This window comes from Semicossyphus pulcher, unplaced genomic scaffold, assembly GCF_022749685.1.
Source record: "Semicossyphus pulcher isolate SPU_LCO1_2020_fin unplaced genomic scaffold, fSemPul1.0.p SCAF_23, whole genome shotgun sequence".
Classification (NCBI taxonomy): domain Eukaryota; kingdom Metazoa; phylum Chordata; class Actinopteri; order Labriformes; family Labridae; genus Semicossyphus; species Semicossyphus pulcher.
Genome location: NW_027211697.1, coordinates 7,987,134 through 8,003,340, shown reverse-complemented (window position 1 = coordinate 8,003,340; position 16,207 = coordinate 7,987,134). Strand labels below are relative to the sequence as shown.

Sequence of the window (16,207 nt, the reverse complement as noted above, 5' to 3'; positions counted from 1 at the left end):
TCAGCGCAACTCCAATGTTACTCCCTCCTCCAGCTCCTTTGCTCTCACTTTGATTTATTTCCCTCCTGCATGTATCGGACACAAATGGAGCGCAGTGCCAGGATGATATTACAGTTTTCTGTGGGTGAGATAATTTCTTATGGGATGGTTGCTCTCATGCTTTCTGTTTCAGGATCAGCTGTCAGCAGATATGTACAGTTTTGTGGCCAAAGAAATAGACTATGCAAACTACTTCCAGACAGTAAGTGGATTTATCATAAAAATCCAGGCGGAGAATACAGTGAATGCTGTATCTTTTAAAGGAATATTCTTGCATGTGTTTTACATTTTTGGGTGTTTATTATTCACAGTGAAAAAGTAAAAACTGCATAATTCCGTGTTTTTCCAGAATTGCATGTTTAAAAAGGTCGCCTCTGAAATGGGCCATTCAGAACAGCTGCAGGTTTCTACGTAGAACCAATCGTCATTCACCGTCATTCACCTCAGGCTGCCAACTTACTATTCCGATACCTCCTGGGAACTCCTGGGTCCCTCACACTCAGGGTCCGATTCTGGCTCGTACATATAAGGCCGAATAACTGAGCCTAGAGCAGCCATGTTTTCTACAACTTTGAAGCAACAGTGCAGTGCGGCTGCTTCCCCACGTGGGATCGCACACATGGGGGAGGGGCTACACGGTCACTCCAAATACTGTCAGCCAATCATGGCTAAGGTCTAACCTCTGAATGGCAAAACAGCTTGTTCGTTTCAGGAGGAAGGAGAGGCTCTGAAAAATAATTAAAATATGTATACAATTTTTTAAACGAAAATAAACTTTACCAACGTCATTCAAAAACACGTTAGAGCAATAGAAAATTGATTGCATAGCTAAAATATGTCTCCTATAATGTTGTTTCTGCACATTAACACAGGTTATGGTAAACACTGAAGGCAATCTAAAGTTTAATTAGATGAGACAGACTTTGGGATTGTTTGTTCTAATCTCGTCCCCTCATGTCCCCTCCTGTAGCTGATAGAAACCCAGGCGGAATATCACCGGAAGTCATTAGAGATTCTTCACAGTATCCTGCCCCAGATTAAAGCTCACCAAGGTGAGTCACTCAGTGTATGTGTGTGTGTGTGTGTGTGTGTGTGGAGAGAGAGAGAGATCTGCTCCAATTCTGCACCTGAAGCAATATTAAGAGAACAAGTAACAGCCCTGACATGTCACATAATAATCTTGTTAAGCTGTAATTATCCACCTTCATATTTAAGCAGTGGCTACTTTACAAGTGTTAAACCAAACAGAGTCCTTAAGCATAATAGTTTGCTAATAAATAGCATAAATAGAGATGTGGTGAACTAAAACATTCAAATGTAATCTCACCTTGAAAATCACAGGAAATTATAGTCAGAATTTAATTGGTGAATGCAGAAAATAAAAGGCTCTCACAAATACTGCTTTGAAGTGACTGGTCTAAGTTTCAGGAGGATATTGAGCTAAGTTACGGAGGTGTGTTTGTGTCCGTTGGTGATTCAAGCTGCTGTTTTGTGTTGCAGAGGCGTGGGTGGAGAAACCATCGTTCGGCAAGTCTCTGGAGGAACACCTGAATATCAGCGGGAGAGAGATCGCCTTCCCCATCGAAGCCTGTGTCACCATGCTGCTGGAGTGCGGCATGCAAGAGGAGGTACACACACACACATGTAGATATACGTCCACTAACCTTGCATTCACATGAACCTGAAGGCAAACAAATAAAAATGCCGTGCTCCTTTCTTTTTATTTCTTTATTGACAAAGCTGCTGTTATTTCCTGGTTTAATGAATAGTTTAAAGCTGACTTTATCTAACCTTGTCATACTGGAAAGCTTATATTGGCTCGAACCTTCTTGACCTTTTAAATAAAGATTTCATTAAATTGGGAAAGGAGAGAGAGGACGAGTCGCAGCGTCTTTGCCACAGTAAACAAGATTGTACCACGAACCATGGCTAGTAGATTGAGGTTGCTTATCTTTATGATGGTTGTTTTTTTCCCCCTGATAATTAGAGCCATAAAAATATTATTTTGCATTACTTTAATGCAAATAGAGCCTTCATGTTTTGTAGTTAAATGACTAAGCATGTAGGTTCTTCTGTCCTGTAGGTTCTGTGCTGTCATCAACCAATGTCAAGTGCACAACGATAGAGGCTATTACTTTTGCTCATCGTTCATACACAATACTGGTCACTTCAGAACTGATAATTACACATGATTATGTCTTTCCTGTGTGTGGGTTGTAGGGCCTCTTCAGAGTGGCCCCATCAGCCTCCAAGCTGAAGAAGCTGAAAGCGTCCCTGGACTGTGGAGTTCTGGATGTGCAGGAGTACTCCTCCGACCCGCACGCTATCGCAGGTGAACTACACCCACACGAATGCCTTGTTCACAGCCCACTTCCATAACAACAACACCTACTCCCTGTCACTGCAATTCAGAAAACAAACTGTGAAATATATTCATGGTAAAGGCAGAGACTTTGGCTCAAATTCTGCAACTGTTTTTCTGTACAAAAGTTTTGGACCTACTTGGCGTAAAATGTGGTGCTTTGGGCAAGCGTAACCGCGTTCATCACTGCTGCCCTCAGTGCTCTTGTCCTTGAGGCTTTTGTCATGTTATTGCTGTCCATTTCACACATTAGCATGAAATCTGTGTTGAGCAATCTGAATCTGGCAGCTGCGCTATAGCTGCAAGGGCCTGCTGGAGGGGAGTGGGGATATGGGGCATGGCCTAGTGAGTACGCAGAAGAGAGTAAACAACCCTCCCTTCTGCTAAAAAAACCCTGTTTTTCTCATCCAAAAGGGGCTCTGAAATCGTACCTCCGAGAGCTCCCTGATCCACTGATGACCACTGAACTTTACGATGAATGGATTCAGGCTTCCAAGTGAGTTAGCAAAATGATTTTCTCGAATTATGCCATCGGCCCCGATAAAGAACGGAAAATAGTCCGAGGTCATTATACAGGAGGTCTTAACTGCCAAAGTGAAAAATGGTGATATTTATCAAGAAGTGGAGCAACAAACCATAACGATTTTATTTTTCTCCAGCGTTCAAGATATGGATAAAAGGCTACAATCGTTAATGTCAGCGTGTGAAAAACTCCCTACAGACAACTTGAACAATTTCAGGTCAGTTTGTCCTTTCCTATGATTTCTACACTTTCTCATGTGGCCCTATTACTATATTTAAAAAGAAAGCATAATTAGATGCCATAGCAGAAAAGTAAGAATTTGTTTGCATACTAAAGCCCTCAAAGGCAAGAAATAAAAGGCAGAGTGATGCAAATTATCCAAAACCAGGCACAGATAATTACAAAATCCTAATGCCATCAGTTTCAGCCCTGCAGCTTCAGTGCAACCTGCACCACCTGCAGCCAAGACAAGCAACAGCAGCTGGTTTGAAATTCAAGCATTCAGATATCAACACCTGCAGGCTGTTGACTCTGGCAGTCAATGACATTTTCAGCTGTTGTAATCATCGTCGGGTGTGCAAGTTTTAGTACTGCAGTAAACTTTTTCATCTTTCAGAAGACGACATTAATATGTCTGAATTACTGCTGCTGTTTCTTTCTTTCCGGTACAGCAGGTAGCACAGTTTGAATGTGTACAGTTATTATGTTGTAGTTAAGTAGTTCTGTTTTGTGCAGTATCTGCAACCTGCTGTAATGAATGACTGTGTTTGAATCATTTTTATATGTAGGAAATGGGTAATAATATACATTTATTTGTGTGTGGTTTAATAAAATGTCAGACAAAAAAGAATGACTAATGAATTTGTTTATTCATACCCCACAGATATCTCGTCAAATTCCTCGCAAAGCTAACAGAGTACCAAGACGCAAACAAGATGACTCCCGGTAACATGGCCATTGTTCTTGGTCCTAACTTGCTTTGGACACACACTGAACCGTATGTATTTTTAACACCACTATTAAACATGTGTAAAAGTATTTTTTTCACAGCTAAAATGTCTATTTAAACTAACAATATCAGGATTATACTGTGGTTCAGTTCTTTCTCTTCTTTGCAGGAACATGACAGAGATGATGACCACCCTGTCCCTGCAGATTGTCAGCATCATCGAACCCATTATCCAGCATGCTGACTGGTTCTTCCCTGGAGGTGGGGGTCACATACTATGTATGTAATAATGTAGTCAGGCTGGGCACCCAGTACCTGATACTGTAGGTTATGACGATAAAAATATACATCAAGACAGGTCTAACGCAGCAAAGCATACATGGAGTATATTAAACAGTTCATGAGTGCCAGGCTCATCATGATGTGTTGGAAGCTGCAGCATCATGTCTCATCTATTTCTGTTTAATAAACCTGTCATTTCCTTCACTATAATGGATCACTGTTTGCACGTCTCATATAAAGTAAGGACATGAAGTGAAGATATACAGGCTCTATGTTTTCAGGGTTATCCATTCAGCCCATTCATCAAGTCTACCTGGACCCAAGGATGAACTGGCCAAAGGTCAAAGGTCACTGTGAGCTCTTAAAAACTGTTTCCTGTCATACTACAGAAATTATAGTATAATTATGACACTTTCACAGAAATACCTACAAGGGCAAAATGAAGAATTGATGATGTTTTTTAAGGAAAAGGTCAAAGGTCAACCACACTGTGACATAAATACGTCCTAGAAAAACCCTTTTCTTGCCATTATTCTGTCCCCTTTGTGTGAACGAAATTTTCTTAGAAATATATCTTTAAATCAAACCTCCACTTGGACTCAAGGATGAACTGATTTAATTCTGGTTTTCAGGGGTCAAAGGTCAAAGTCACAGTGACTTCATGTCTGTCCCAGTCTTGTTAACCCGATATCTCAAAATCACTTAGAGGGAATTTTATTCAATTGTATTTTTATAACTTTATCTGTCCGAGCGAAGTATGCCATCCACGAAGCAAACTCCCCTCGCTCTACCCCTCCTGTACCTGTTCTACTGTCCTTAAAAGGGTCGGGTGACGGGTCACAATCACATGCGATGCAAGGAAACACAGAGAGAACTTTTCTGTCAATCCAGTAAATTAGGATGCAAACTTTGCATTTTAAGGCTAATGCATTCTTAAATATGAATATATCCCCCATCCCAGCCACAGTTGTTTTATGGCTAAAACTGATGGATGGCAGAGACACACAACCACAAGGCAGTTATTCTACTTCATCATATTTTGTCACTTAGTGGAGAAGAATGCAATAAAGCAGATTGTAACTCTCTAATATGAGACCATTTTAATGCTGTATTTGATATATGTATGTAAAGAGTAATATCACTATTATCTGTTTCTTGGCAGATACTATAACTAAGAGCTTATGATGCACAAACACCACCTCACTAGTATTCTGTAGGCTGATGGTGTGTCCTCTCATCCCTCAGAGATTGAGTTCAACTTAACAGGCAGCTACGGCAGCCCGATCCACACCAACCACAACTCCAACTACAGCTCCATGCCCTCGCCAGACATGGACCAATCCGAGCGCAAGCAGCAGCACGACCAGAGCCGACGCCCACTGAGCGTCGCCACTGACAACATGATGCTGGAGTTTTACAAGAAGGATGGGTATGATGATGCCAAGTGTGTCCTTCTGCTGCCCACCTCTCACTCTCCCACTCTCTTCTCTCTCTTTCCACCCACGCCTCCTCTCACGCATGTGATAGTTAATTCTTATTGCACATGCACATTAAAAATCCATTACAGCTTGTTGGGGCATTTACGCACCCTGTAAGCTAATCTTTCGCTCCTGTGAGAGGTAGGGAAAGTGCCGTATAACTCACCTGTCAATAATTCCAGCACATACAACTACATCCCGTATCATCAGCGTTCATCAGGAGAAGAGAAGGCTGACTCATTTGAATACATGGGGCCTCAATTGCCTTGAGTGGCATTGTCTCTATGGCAACAGGTCTCTGATGGAGGGCTGCCGGTTACCTCTTTTTTCTCAGGAAATATTTCTTCAGGGCTGTCTTCCCATCCTCCCACACCCAGCTCCTCCTTCACAGTCTGGCTAGCACGTCACCTAACCTGAGTCATTCATCCAGCCGGTGGAAAATCACTGGCAGATTTAGAAGAGATGCCTCCACCGAAATACCCCCATTAAATAATGGAAAGACTGTAGTAAGTTAATAATGAGTTACTAACATCATAGGGTGATAGCAAATAGCTTTTATCTCTTTACAGTAATTAGCAGCTTAGGAGAAAGTGTCTGCTCTGTCTGTGGGTGTTTGGAACAGAGTTTTTAAACAGGTTCAAGGGAAAAAAAAGGCTTTAATCTGAAGATGAGTGCAGTTTGGTTATGTGCTTTGACATCCTCTCACCTCTGGTACATCACTTTTGCTCCTCCCTGCCACTATGCATCTCATCCCCCCCCGTCACATACAGTGCACCGAGTCTAGTTTTGTGAACCATCTCTGCATCAAATCTGACCTCATATCCCTTTTTTGCCTCTCTTCCCCCTACTAACGCAGCATTAGGAAGATACAAAGGTACCGTATCATACCTTTTTCCCTCTTCTTTCCTCACCCACCCCTATTAATTTCTCACTTAATCCACATATATGACTCCCTATATCTATATTTCTCTTCAGTATGGGAGTCCGGGTTATGGATACCTCCTGGGTGTCTCGTAAGGGTTCATCCACGCTGGTACGCAAGACCTCCTCCACCCCTCCAGGCATGCAAGGCCCCGGCTCCCCCGCAGACACTCTCATCCCCGAGCAGCCCGGAGAGCTCGTAATTTCCCCGTCGGCGACTCCGCCACCTGGAGAGAGGGTTTGGTAAGTCACAGTGGAGACGCTGTCCCCCTCTTCCTGGAGCATTCACCCCTCTTCATATTTATCGCCACCATCATCACCATCATTAACTTTTCTCAGCTCTGTGTGATCGAGTGGCCGTGATAACCATTCTCCCATGTTGCAATTATCTTTTTAGTGTCTCTGTATCAACACCTCCATGTCTCAGTCTGTTATTAATATGATTTCCCACTCTCCACATTTCACCCTGTGGTTTGTCAGGTTAACTGTTGTGTAAAATGTTTAAAATATATAATGACATTTTCAGACTTTAACTCTTAAGGTTTTAGTCCAAACACTGTGTGGAAGTTTTGCTTCTGTACATACACTCAGCTTATTTCTGCAAGTCCTTTGCGAGCATGCTAATATTTCCAATATCCCATTGTTGTGGCTTGGCTTTCTCAGCTTTGGTTGTGAATTATTTCCCTTTCTGTTCACACTCAGACTGATTTCACCATCTTTTTATATGATTATCATAGTGGAACACATGAATAATCACCTCATGGTCGCTGGCTCAGCCTGTGTGGCGGACGAGAGATAACATGACTTCTGGCTTGGCTAGCTTTCCCTCCTCTCCTGTGGCTCTTTCAGCCGATGAAAGGGTTTTGTGTCTGTTTCACACTGCCCTGGGCTGACTGCAGGAACTGCAATGCAAACAACTCATATGCTATACTGTAGGACAGGGCCGGATAGGGTTTCCATATGCAGCAGAGAGGAGATATTCGTCATTAGCTCAGCTTGATAATATTGTAAGCTGCTGACCAGCACTTTGACTCCAGATCCTCACAGCTCCATGCAGTGTGCAGACACAAGGTGATCACAGAAGGAGTCCTACACACTGAATTCTTTTCATTTGGCAATAAAACTTTCTTTTCCTTTGCTGTTTCTTTGTGCTTGTCTTTGTATTTGCACTTAGCTGACTGTGTGCTAAGCTTGGTGCCCACCACCCACCCTAAAATGCAATTTTTTTTCTTCTTTTTTTTGGCTACGGATCAACTAACACACTAACACCTTAATCATGAAAACAGCTTATCCTATATCGCTCCAGTGCGTCTCCCTGTTCAATCACTAGAGCTGTTTCTTTTGTGCTGTCTATTCTCTTAATATCTACAGCTCAGACAACGTGTCGCCCAATCGGCCGGACACCTCTCATGCCCACCCACCCCCAGGGGAGGACCGGCCACCCCCCCCTTACCCCAGCTCCTCGTGCCACGCCGCCCCGCACCACTTCTATCCCAAACCCCCTCCCTGCGCTCGCCCTGTGGCACCAGGTCCAGAGTCTCAGCCCCCCGCCTCACCCCCACCACCGCTGCGCTGGTCTGGCTTCACTCCCCCCGCCCCGCCCCCTTCCTCCTCTTCTTCCTCCTCCTCCTCGTCACTTGACATCAATTCCAACCCCAAACCCAGCTGTCTGCACTTCCCCAAGCACAGCCCGCCTGGTGACATGTTGCATGCCCCCCCACCTGATACTAATGCTTCACCACTCTACATCAAAACCCCCTTGGTACTAACCCGCCATGACCAGTCCCTTGGCAACCCCCCTAGCCTCCCTTCGTCCGCGCCCCCGCCCCCGCCGTGGGCTGCCTGTCCATGTGCCCGAGAGAGAGGACCCCCCAGGCTGACTAGGTAAATACAACACACCCTCGGCCACTGTGGAAGTATCACAGAGTGGCAGCTGTATCTCTCCTCTCCTCTAGCTCGCTGGCTCTTATTTTCTTTCGCTTTTTTTTCTCCCTCCCCCTTCGAATTACATATCTCAGATTCTGTAACATTCAGGTTGTCAGGGGATGCCTCTCATGGGGGTTGCCTAGCAACTAAGGATGTTACTGGCTTATACAGCGCTCGGTTTCATGCTGGTATTGAGTAGACGATAAATACATGGACGATGCTGCATATGGCTGTCAAATAGCATATGAATGTATTTATTCTACAGTTTGCAGCAGTTTTTTACTAACCAGCAGAGGGGAAACAGTTTTCAGTGATAGAAATATCTTGGTTGCAATTATGTCCTGGTAACGTCCAGTATAGGATATCTTTATACAGTGTGAGCATCCTCCAGCTAGAGCCAAAGTGCTGAGTTTGTATAGAGTGGCGGTTTCATGACTCACATGTCTTTGGTGATACGACAACCACACAGGACAGCCCGGGATCATTACAGCAAATCTTTGTCAGTGGTCAGAAACACGCTCGCTTGATAACGCTCCTTGTTGTGATTCAATATCTCCATGTCTTCCAAGTCGAATAGCTCAAAGGGATTTCAGGAGATTGCTGTTAATTGGATGTCACATAATCCACAATGTGACTACTGCAGTATGTGTGCTCTTGTGGCCGTTGTGTGACTTCATGTCAGTTAAATCATGATTTGCATCTATATGATTGATGTGTACTTATTGCAGATTTAATTACAGATTTTCTTACATCTTACAGGGAGAAGAAGATTATAATAAGGCAAAATATAATGAGTGTGATGGAAATTTAAAATAAGGGCTAGACTAAAACAGTAAATTAAATATTACAACCATTACTGGTGTCTAATAATATGATTTATTATCACTCAAGTACTCTGAAAGACAGAGACGCCTGACGTCGTAAATCTATCTGGTGATTTGTGCCCATTACACAAGATCAGCCACTTAAATCAAGGTTATAAGTAATTATTATTTTCATGGATTGTTTTATTACATTTTATTTAGAGATACATGTATCAGAATTGTTTTAAAGCTCACTTTATTGGCTGCTTAGAGAGCATAAAGTAGGTTACATGCAGTGAGTATTTCAGGCGCATCTTCACTACTCTCTTTCACAAGACAAACTTCCACAAACAAAGCAAATTGACAAGTTTCTGCCCACAGACGCCTTTATGCTACTTCCTCCTGTTTGTTCCTGGATATAAATGTGTACATCATCTGTTCGCTTCAAGCTCAGTGTCATCTTTGTGGGCTTACCATGATGAGTTCAAGTCTTGTGAGCTCAGTTCAGATCCCAGCAGGGCTGTAGTTGAGTCAACATCACTTTTTATAGATTACTATAAGGTCGGGGATCTACAGAGAGGCATGGATTTGTTTGTTTTTTTAAATATACTTCAGAATACTACACAATTGCCTGACTGTCGATGCCATCTAACTTCTTATAAATGAGTCTTCATCTTCTTTGATGTAGTTTGAATGTGCGCACAGGTTTGTCCTTTTTATGTGTAAGACTGTTTAATATGAGACGTATAAAAAGCTATTTGGTTTGTGAACACTTTAATGTAGCCTTGCTTGATATCATTTTGTGGTTTTCAGTAAATGTAACTATGTCGGTAACAGTGTACTGAAATGCATGAATCACTAACAAGTGGTGATGGTGGTGGTGGTGGTGGCTGTTGTTGCACTGAGGTAATGTAAATGTTACTGATAGTTCACAAACACACTGTGTCTGATGCTTTCACACTCTAATGTCTGCCTGTCTTTTTCAGTTCATTGAAGAGTAAAGAGCTCTCCCCTGTAATTGGACACAAAGCCATCCAGGTGGCAGGTCCAACAGTCCCCCCCAGCAGTAGTCCTCAGAGCAGCAGCCAGTCCCCCCACTCCACAGAGCACAGTCCACACACCCTGCGCAAAGGTGAGACCCTCTCTCTTTCACTCTGAGTTTATATTTACAGTCTGACAGTCTGACGTATTTATAGTCTGACAGGATTCATGTTAACAGTTCGGTTTTTGTGTTTCCAGGTTCCAAGAAGTTGGCGCCTGTTCCTCCCAAGGTTCCATACGGCCAGTCTGGCGGGATGTCCGACCAGTCCACAGGTCAGCCGTCACCGGTCAGCCTGTCCCCCACACCCCCTAGCACCCCCTCCCCTTATGGACTGGCCTGCCCTCCAGGGCAAGTGCCCCCATCCTCCCCTGGGCAGACCCCATTAGGGGCGCCCCATTGTCTTTCATCCCCACCTTCCCTGACAGGAACGCTCACCAAGTCGCGGCCCGCCCCTAAGCCCAGGCAGAGACCCAGTCTGCCCCCACCTCAGCCACCCACAGCCCCCCCAGGCTTTACTGGCCCGGCCATGGCCCCAGTTCCCCAGCCCCTGGAGCAGGGTCTCCTGGATGGACTGTCTCCCGGGGAGAGCATGTCTACAGGTAAACATCAGCCCTTGGCAACAACACCCCCTCCGCCACCACAGGTGGGGCTGCAGCGGCCCTCTCTCAGACTTGCTGTGGCTCTGTCCAATGGAGACGGTGGACGAGTGTAGGACTCTGTAGGACTTGTCACTGTAGATGTTAAAGACACCTTCCCCCTATATTGACTGCTCCCAAATGAATGTCTGAATGAAAAAAAGTTGCCTTTTAGACACAGATGCCTGAGAATGATACAATGTAAATATTAGCGTTTTTGTGCTACTGTAGTGAGCAAATCTCCTGACCTATGTACTCATTGCTTGTGTTATGTGATGATGTTTCTGGGTAATGTGTGGAAACATCAGAGAAGCATAGCCCGTCCTGCTTGTTTGGAAGTTGCCATTAGATTCATCATGTGCTCTCTGTTTATCTGTGTTACCCAGACCCTCACTCGGCAGAGGTAGGTCAGAGGCTTACACACCAGTCCGGTATCTCTTAAAGCGTAGCAGGCGAGGACACGTAGCCAGACGAACCCCAGATTATGCCTTCAGTATGATGTTCTGATGATGAGGTGTTCTGTCATTTTATACCAATCACTCTGTCACTTTGTTATATTTATCATTCTCTTGTTCCCCCTGCTACTATTGTGTACCTTGCAGCTGTGTGAGGCCAGGGATTCAGTGTGGGCTAAGTGTGAGGGGGACTTTTAGGGTAAGCCAGACCGTCCCCGCCCCCATGCGCTCCATCTCACTGCCTGGCCTCGTGCTGTGGCTGCCTCTGGGGTCTCCTGCAGCCTGCCGCAAACAAACCTAGCAGTAGCTCTCAATCAGAACGGTCTCCCTATTTCCTCTTAGCAGGTTCCAACCTGTTTGCATGGTGTTGTAGTTATAATGCATGGCCTAAGGACTTCCCAGAGTGCACCACACTGCGCTCACATTGCAGACGCCGTCGCTTACAAAGGTCCATCCTAAAGCCCCTCCCTCCTTTCGTTGCCCATTCCCAGCCCTATGCCAGCAGACATCCCCCTCTAACGCCCCTGCCACCGGTATCGGGGGGCCACAGGTAACCCCCACTCTTCCTTTGGCAGGTTCATCGCTTTTTTATAACCTCTGCTCCCTCTTACAACACTGCCACGCTCCATCTCATTCCTACACAGGAGTAGTCATCAGTCTGCTGCTTTTAGTAAACGCAGCAGCGCATTAGAATACTTATACTTAGAGCAAAAACTGTACCCGGTCCTCATGAGATTTCCATTGTTACTTCAAGCCCACTTGGTGTCTTGGTGCCATTTTTCCACAGAGTTCCACACACATCTTGTTGCCTCTGTGTTGGTTTATCTGACCATTGTTGTTAAAGTGTACAGTAATGTGTCATTGTGCAGTCATTTTGACCTGTTATTGTATTTTACCTGACAAAGTATCTGTTGCTGTTGTCTCTAAAGACACTAAAAGCTGTGACACATCACACTAGTTGCTCCACACTATAAAGATCCCTGTGTAGAATGTGAAGCACATGTAATCTACTGATTACTTCAATCAGGGCAGACATCATATGCCACTAACCACGAGTTCAGACACAAAACGATTAATATTATTTCTGCTCTCTTCCGTTTTTTACACCTCATTACCATCATCATATGCCCTCTCCTCCCCCTCCTCCTCCTCCTCCTCTTGCTCATCGTCACCATTTCCACCATTCTGCTCATCATACTCACCTCTCCCGCCATGCTCACCATTAGATATCTTCAATTATGAAATCCCCTCCATCAATGTCAATCTGGACAGCCTCATCGATGAGTTCAGCGGGGCCCCTTGCAGGAGGTCCGTGGCAGTGACAGACTCTCCAGAGGGGGACGCTGTGACTGAGGAGGAGCCCCAGAGCACCACTCTATGACCTATGACCCTAAGGCATCACAGCTTACCAGCACCCCTATGGCTGTACATACTCTTAACTGTCACCACCTGATGGCCTGATGGAAACACACACTGGCCTCACCAATGCCCACCTGAAACCAGAACTTGAGCACATCTGCTGCAGGCTGCAAAGAAACTCATCTCTTACAATTGCTCGCTAGAACATAAATGTGATACAAAAGAAAAAAACACCAAAATGCCATAGTGGAGGAACAGTTGCCTTTAGGAGGAAAGACTGGAATATAGATGAGTATTACATTCAATGATTTCTTTCTGCTTTGCTTTGTTCATATTTGTTGTTTGCTGCAGTGGTCTGTACTTCTGTGACTTTTTTTCTATTTCTTTTTGCCTTATTAGAACATGCAATCAAATTGCAATATGATACTCACAAGTTGTACAACTTTTGGTTAGGGAAACTCAGAGCCTGACATGGTTAGGAGCAAAGCCCATCCTCAGGGTGACACGGAGAGGCAGAGTGAGAGAGCAGTCTGGTTATATTGCTCACAGGGTATTCAAGCTTTGTGCACATTAGAAAAAAAACGCTGAGCCCTAGAGACAGGTTTGGCATGCAGGATGAAACATTTAATGCAGTTTAATTCTTAATGTCAGACTCAGTCTTTACTTCTCCATTTCTTTTCACATATTACAACCGTAGTTCTTTATCAGATGTTTCCCTTAATACAGGTAAACTCACTTTAACTCACTTTATACCAGCACAGTATGAGAAGAATGTTACTGTAAATTACATTTTTTCGACTTGCATCTCTTATTCCGTTTTTGAAGATAGCACCACGATGTGTTTGCATGACGAGCCAGTAGGAACTAACCGCTTTGGATCAAGGGCCTCAGAATGGCAGTGTTTGATTTTGTGTGAGTGTTTCTGCTGTTGTTGTCCTTGGAGAGTAAATTTCGACCACCCATGTGCTGTTACAGTTTGATGACAATGGATGGATGACTACACTGCCTTTAGGTTCGTATGATTCTCTCTCTTAACCTTGTTTCAAGTGCTTCAGGTTCAGTGACCTTTGACCCCTAGTGTAAATACAAAGAGTGTACATAAATTGATGTATATAAATCTGAGAGGAAAACTATATGTAAAATGCATATCTTGAGAATATATAATAATAATAATATATGTGCTGATATTTATCATGTGTAGAAAATGTAATGATGAATAATTTGATGTTATTTTCGTCCCTGCACACAGTGAACAGGTTTACTGTAGATTCATAATGTTTCACTTTGACACCACGCTGCTGCAGCACAAACGCAGAATGTTATTTCTGCTGGAAATCAGTTGTAGTCTTTCTAAATCGGTCTCCTGAGCTTTGACTTTAAACACGCTAGCGCGCTAATGAGTTGCAAACAAATTACCCGATCTTTTTTTTTTTTCTTTATGGTCCTTTATTTAAACGATCCTGTATTAATAATTCGATCACTCTGAGCACACTTGGACCTTTTGAATTATTCATAACGAGGATTAATGTCGTCCTGGGCCTATATTATTGGACTGACTACAGCGTAGTGAAAATATCTGCTCGTTAAATTAGAAAGGTTGATGTGAAATTCTAATTTGACGCTTTTACAGTTGAGAATTTCAATCAACTAATTAATTAGAGGTTAAAATATTCATCAGATAACAGATGCTGCAGTGTCACTTTTTTAATTCCATACAAAACGTCTTATGGGACAATAATTTTGTCACTTAAAGTGCAATTACAGTGTTTACTGATACACCTCAGTCCAAAAAGTGTTCAAAATCACCCTTCCCGAACCCACAGAAAAAAAAGCCATTAATTTTATTTCAGTTTCTTTGATGTGTGAGTTTATTTCTGACAAAATGAATTCTGGATTCACCTCTCTCCAAAAGTGATCTACAGTATAGTATGCATCAGTGTGTGTTCTCAATGGACTCTGTTTATGAAGATTTTGGTGATGTTCTTATATTGATAGTTGTGGTGATTATACTGTATGACAACAATTGCAAGTGCCCTCACACTGGTTGTTATTTTGGAACTATAGGCATAATTAATGTGTACTAGAGCTTTTATTTCCTGTGCTGGATCCATACATTATACCAGGAGGTTTGGGGTTTCTCTCTCTCTTTATGTGTGTGCAGACTGAATGTGACTCACTCAGATTTCAACTGTAGGCTACCTTATTTTGTAATAACGTACAGGCAAATGAGCACTTGTGTTTGGATGAAGGTTAATTAGGGCCTGTCGGCATGTATTATTATCAGTGCAGGGCAGTATTACTGTAATGCTTTTGTGCATCATAACTGGAACTTACAGCCACCTGAAAGCATGCATTCATGTTCATTATCGGTGTGATAATTATGCTGCTGAAAGAAAAAAAAAAACATCTGTAACCTCCCCCGAAACACAAGTCATGATTTCATCTCATATCTAATTTTAGCCGGTAAATTAACTTTACAGGCGTTTTCATAGAAGCCACCTTTTGCACCAAATGTTACATTGTTACACAGTTTTATCGAGCATTTTATCTACTGTAGACCTACATTTCCTAACTCACACCACCACCGATATGTTGGTCAAACGTAAAGCTCAATTTGTTTACATTTTGAGGGGGGGATTTTAAACGACTAAAAAAAAGGTAAATCTGAAAAAGTGTCATGCATGCGCTTAGATAGTCTTTTGATAATCCACGTTTTGTGTCAATCACTGTCTTTTTAGGGATTGTAAGAGGGTTCAGACGGACTAAAGAGAATGTGGATCACAATAAAAGGTCCTCGGTGGGGTTTTGAGCAATACGGTAGAGGAGTAGATGTTGCCTGTGGATGTACTGCCTCCTTCTGCTTTCACTACTAGTGTACAAACAAAACCTGCCGCTTGTCGAGCCCACCATGCCCACCCCTCCCTCCTCTGCTTAGCATATCAAGTGGAACACAGTGTGTACTGTGAAGCCTACCTGCAATCCTTATCAGAATGTCAGAAATAAATATATATATTAAACTCTACATTTGTAATATTCACCTGGTTCAAGTGGGTTTCATTTCAGTGTTTCTTCTTTTATGGAAAATATCTGTTATTAGTTTGATTGATTCCTGATGACAGAAGTTGACAAAGACTTTTCTCTATGCAGGGAATACCCCAAAAGCAATGGAAAGTTATTTTGAACATTTAGTCAAGTACATTTTTTTACTTATATTTGAGTTACATAACACAAAATTGAGATGACACCGAAGGTTACTTTTCAAATTAAGACTTCCATCCATTATCTATACCGCTTCTCCTGGTCAGGGTCGTGGGGGGCTGGAGCCTGAACCTAGCTGTCACTGGACGAGAGGCGGAGTACACGTGACACAGAGACAGGCAACTTTTCACGCTCACACCCGCACGTACAGGCAATTTAAAGTCGCCAATTACCT

At 43.3% G+C, this 16,207-nt stretch overlaps 1 protein-coding gene across 3 annotated transcripts in view; it reads left to right on the top strand.

The window, feature by feature from the left end:
* The window catches only part of arhgap44a (Rho GTPase activating protein 44a), a 29,623-nt gene extending 13,812 nt beyond the window's left edge, over positions 1-15,811 (top strand). The window contains exons 8-22 of one of the 3 annotated variants that reach the window (XM_069674071.1): positions 173-241; positions 1,010-1,091; positions 1,540-1,667; positions 2,260-2,371; positions 2,816-2,897; positions 3,061-3,141; positions 3,808-3,921; positions 4,043-4,134; positions 5,401-5,584; positions 6,490-6,507; positions 6,609-6,797; positions 7,926-8,438; positions 10,270-10,415; positions 10,523-10,597; positions 12,642-15,811. In XM_069674071.1, the coding sequence (XP_069530172.1) occupies positions 173-241; positions 1,010-1,091; positions 1,540-1,667; positions 2,260-2,371; positions 2,816-2,897; positions 3,061-3,141; positions 3,808-3,921; positions 4,043-4,134; positions 5,401-5,584; positions 6,490-6,507; positions 6,609-6,797; positions 7,926-8,438; positions 10,270-10,415; positions 10,523-10,597; positions 12,642-12,796 (2,040 nt within the window). In that variant the 3' untranslated portion in view covers positions 12,797-15,811. Of the gene's footprint in view, positions 1-172; positions 242-1,009; positions 1,092-1,539; positions 1,668-2,259; positions 2,372-2,815; positions 2,898-3,060; positions 3,142-3,807; positions 3,922-4,042; positions 4,135-5,400; positions 5,585-6,489; positions 6,508-6,608; positions 6,798-7,925; positions 8,439-10,269; positions 10,416-10,522; positions 10,925-12,641 lie in introns of all 3 variants that reach the window. The other 2 variants (XM_069674070.1, XM_069674072.1) reach the window with 2 other exon arrangements.
* Positions 15,812-16,207: the final 396 nt, after the last annotated feature.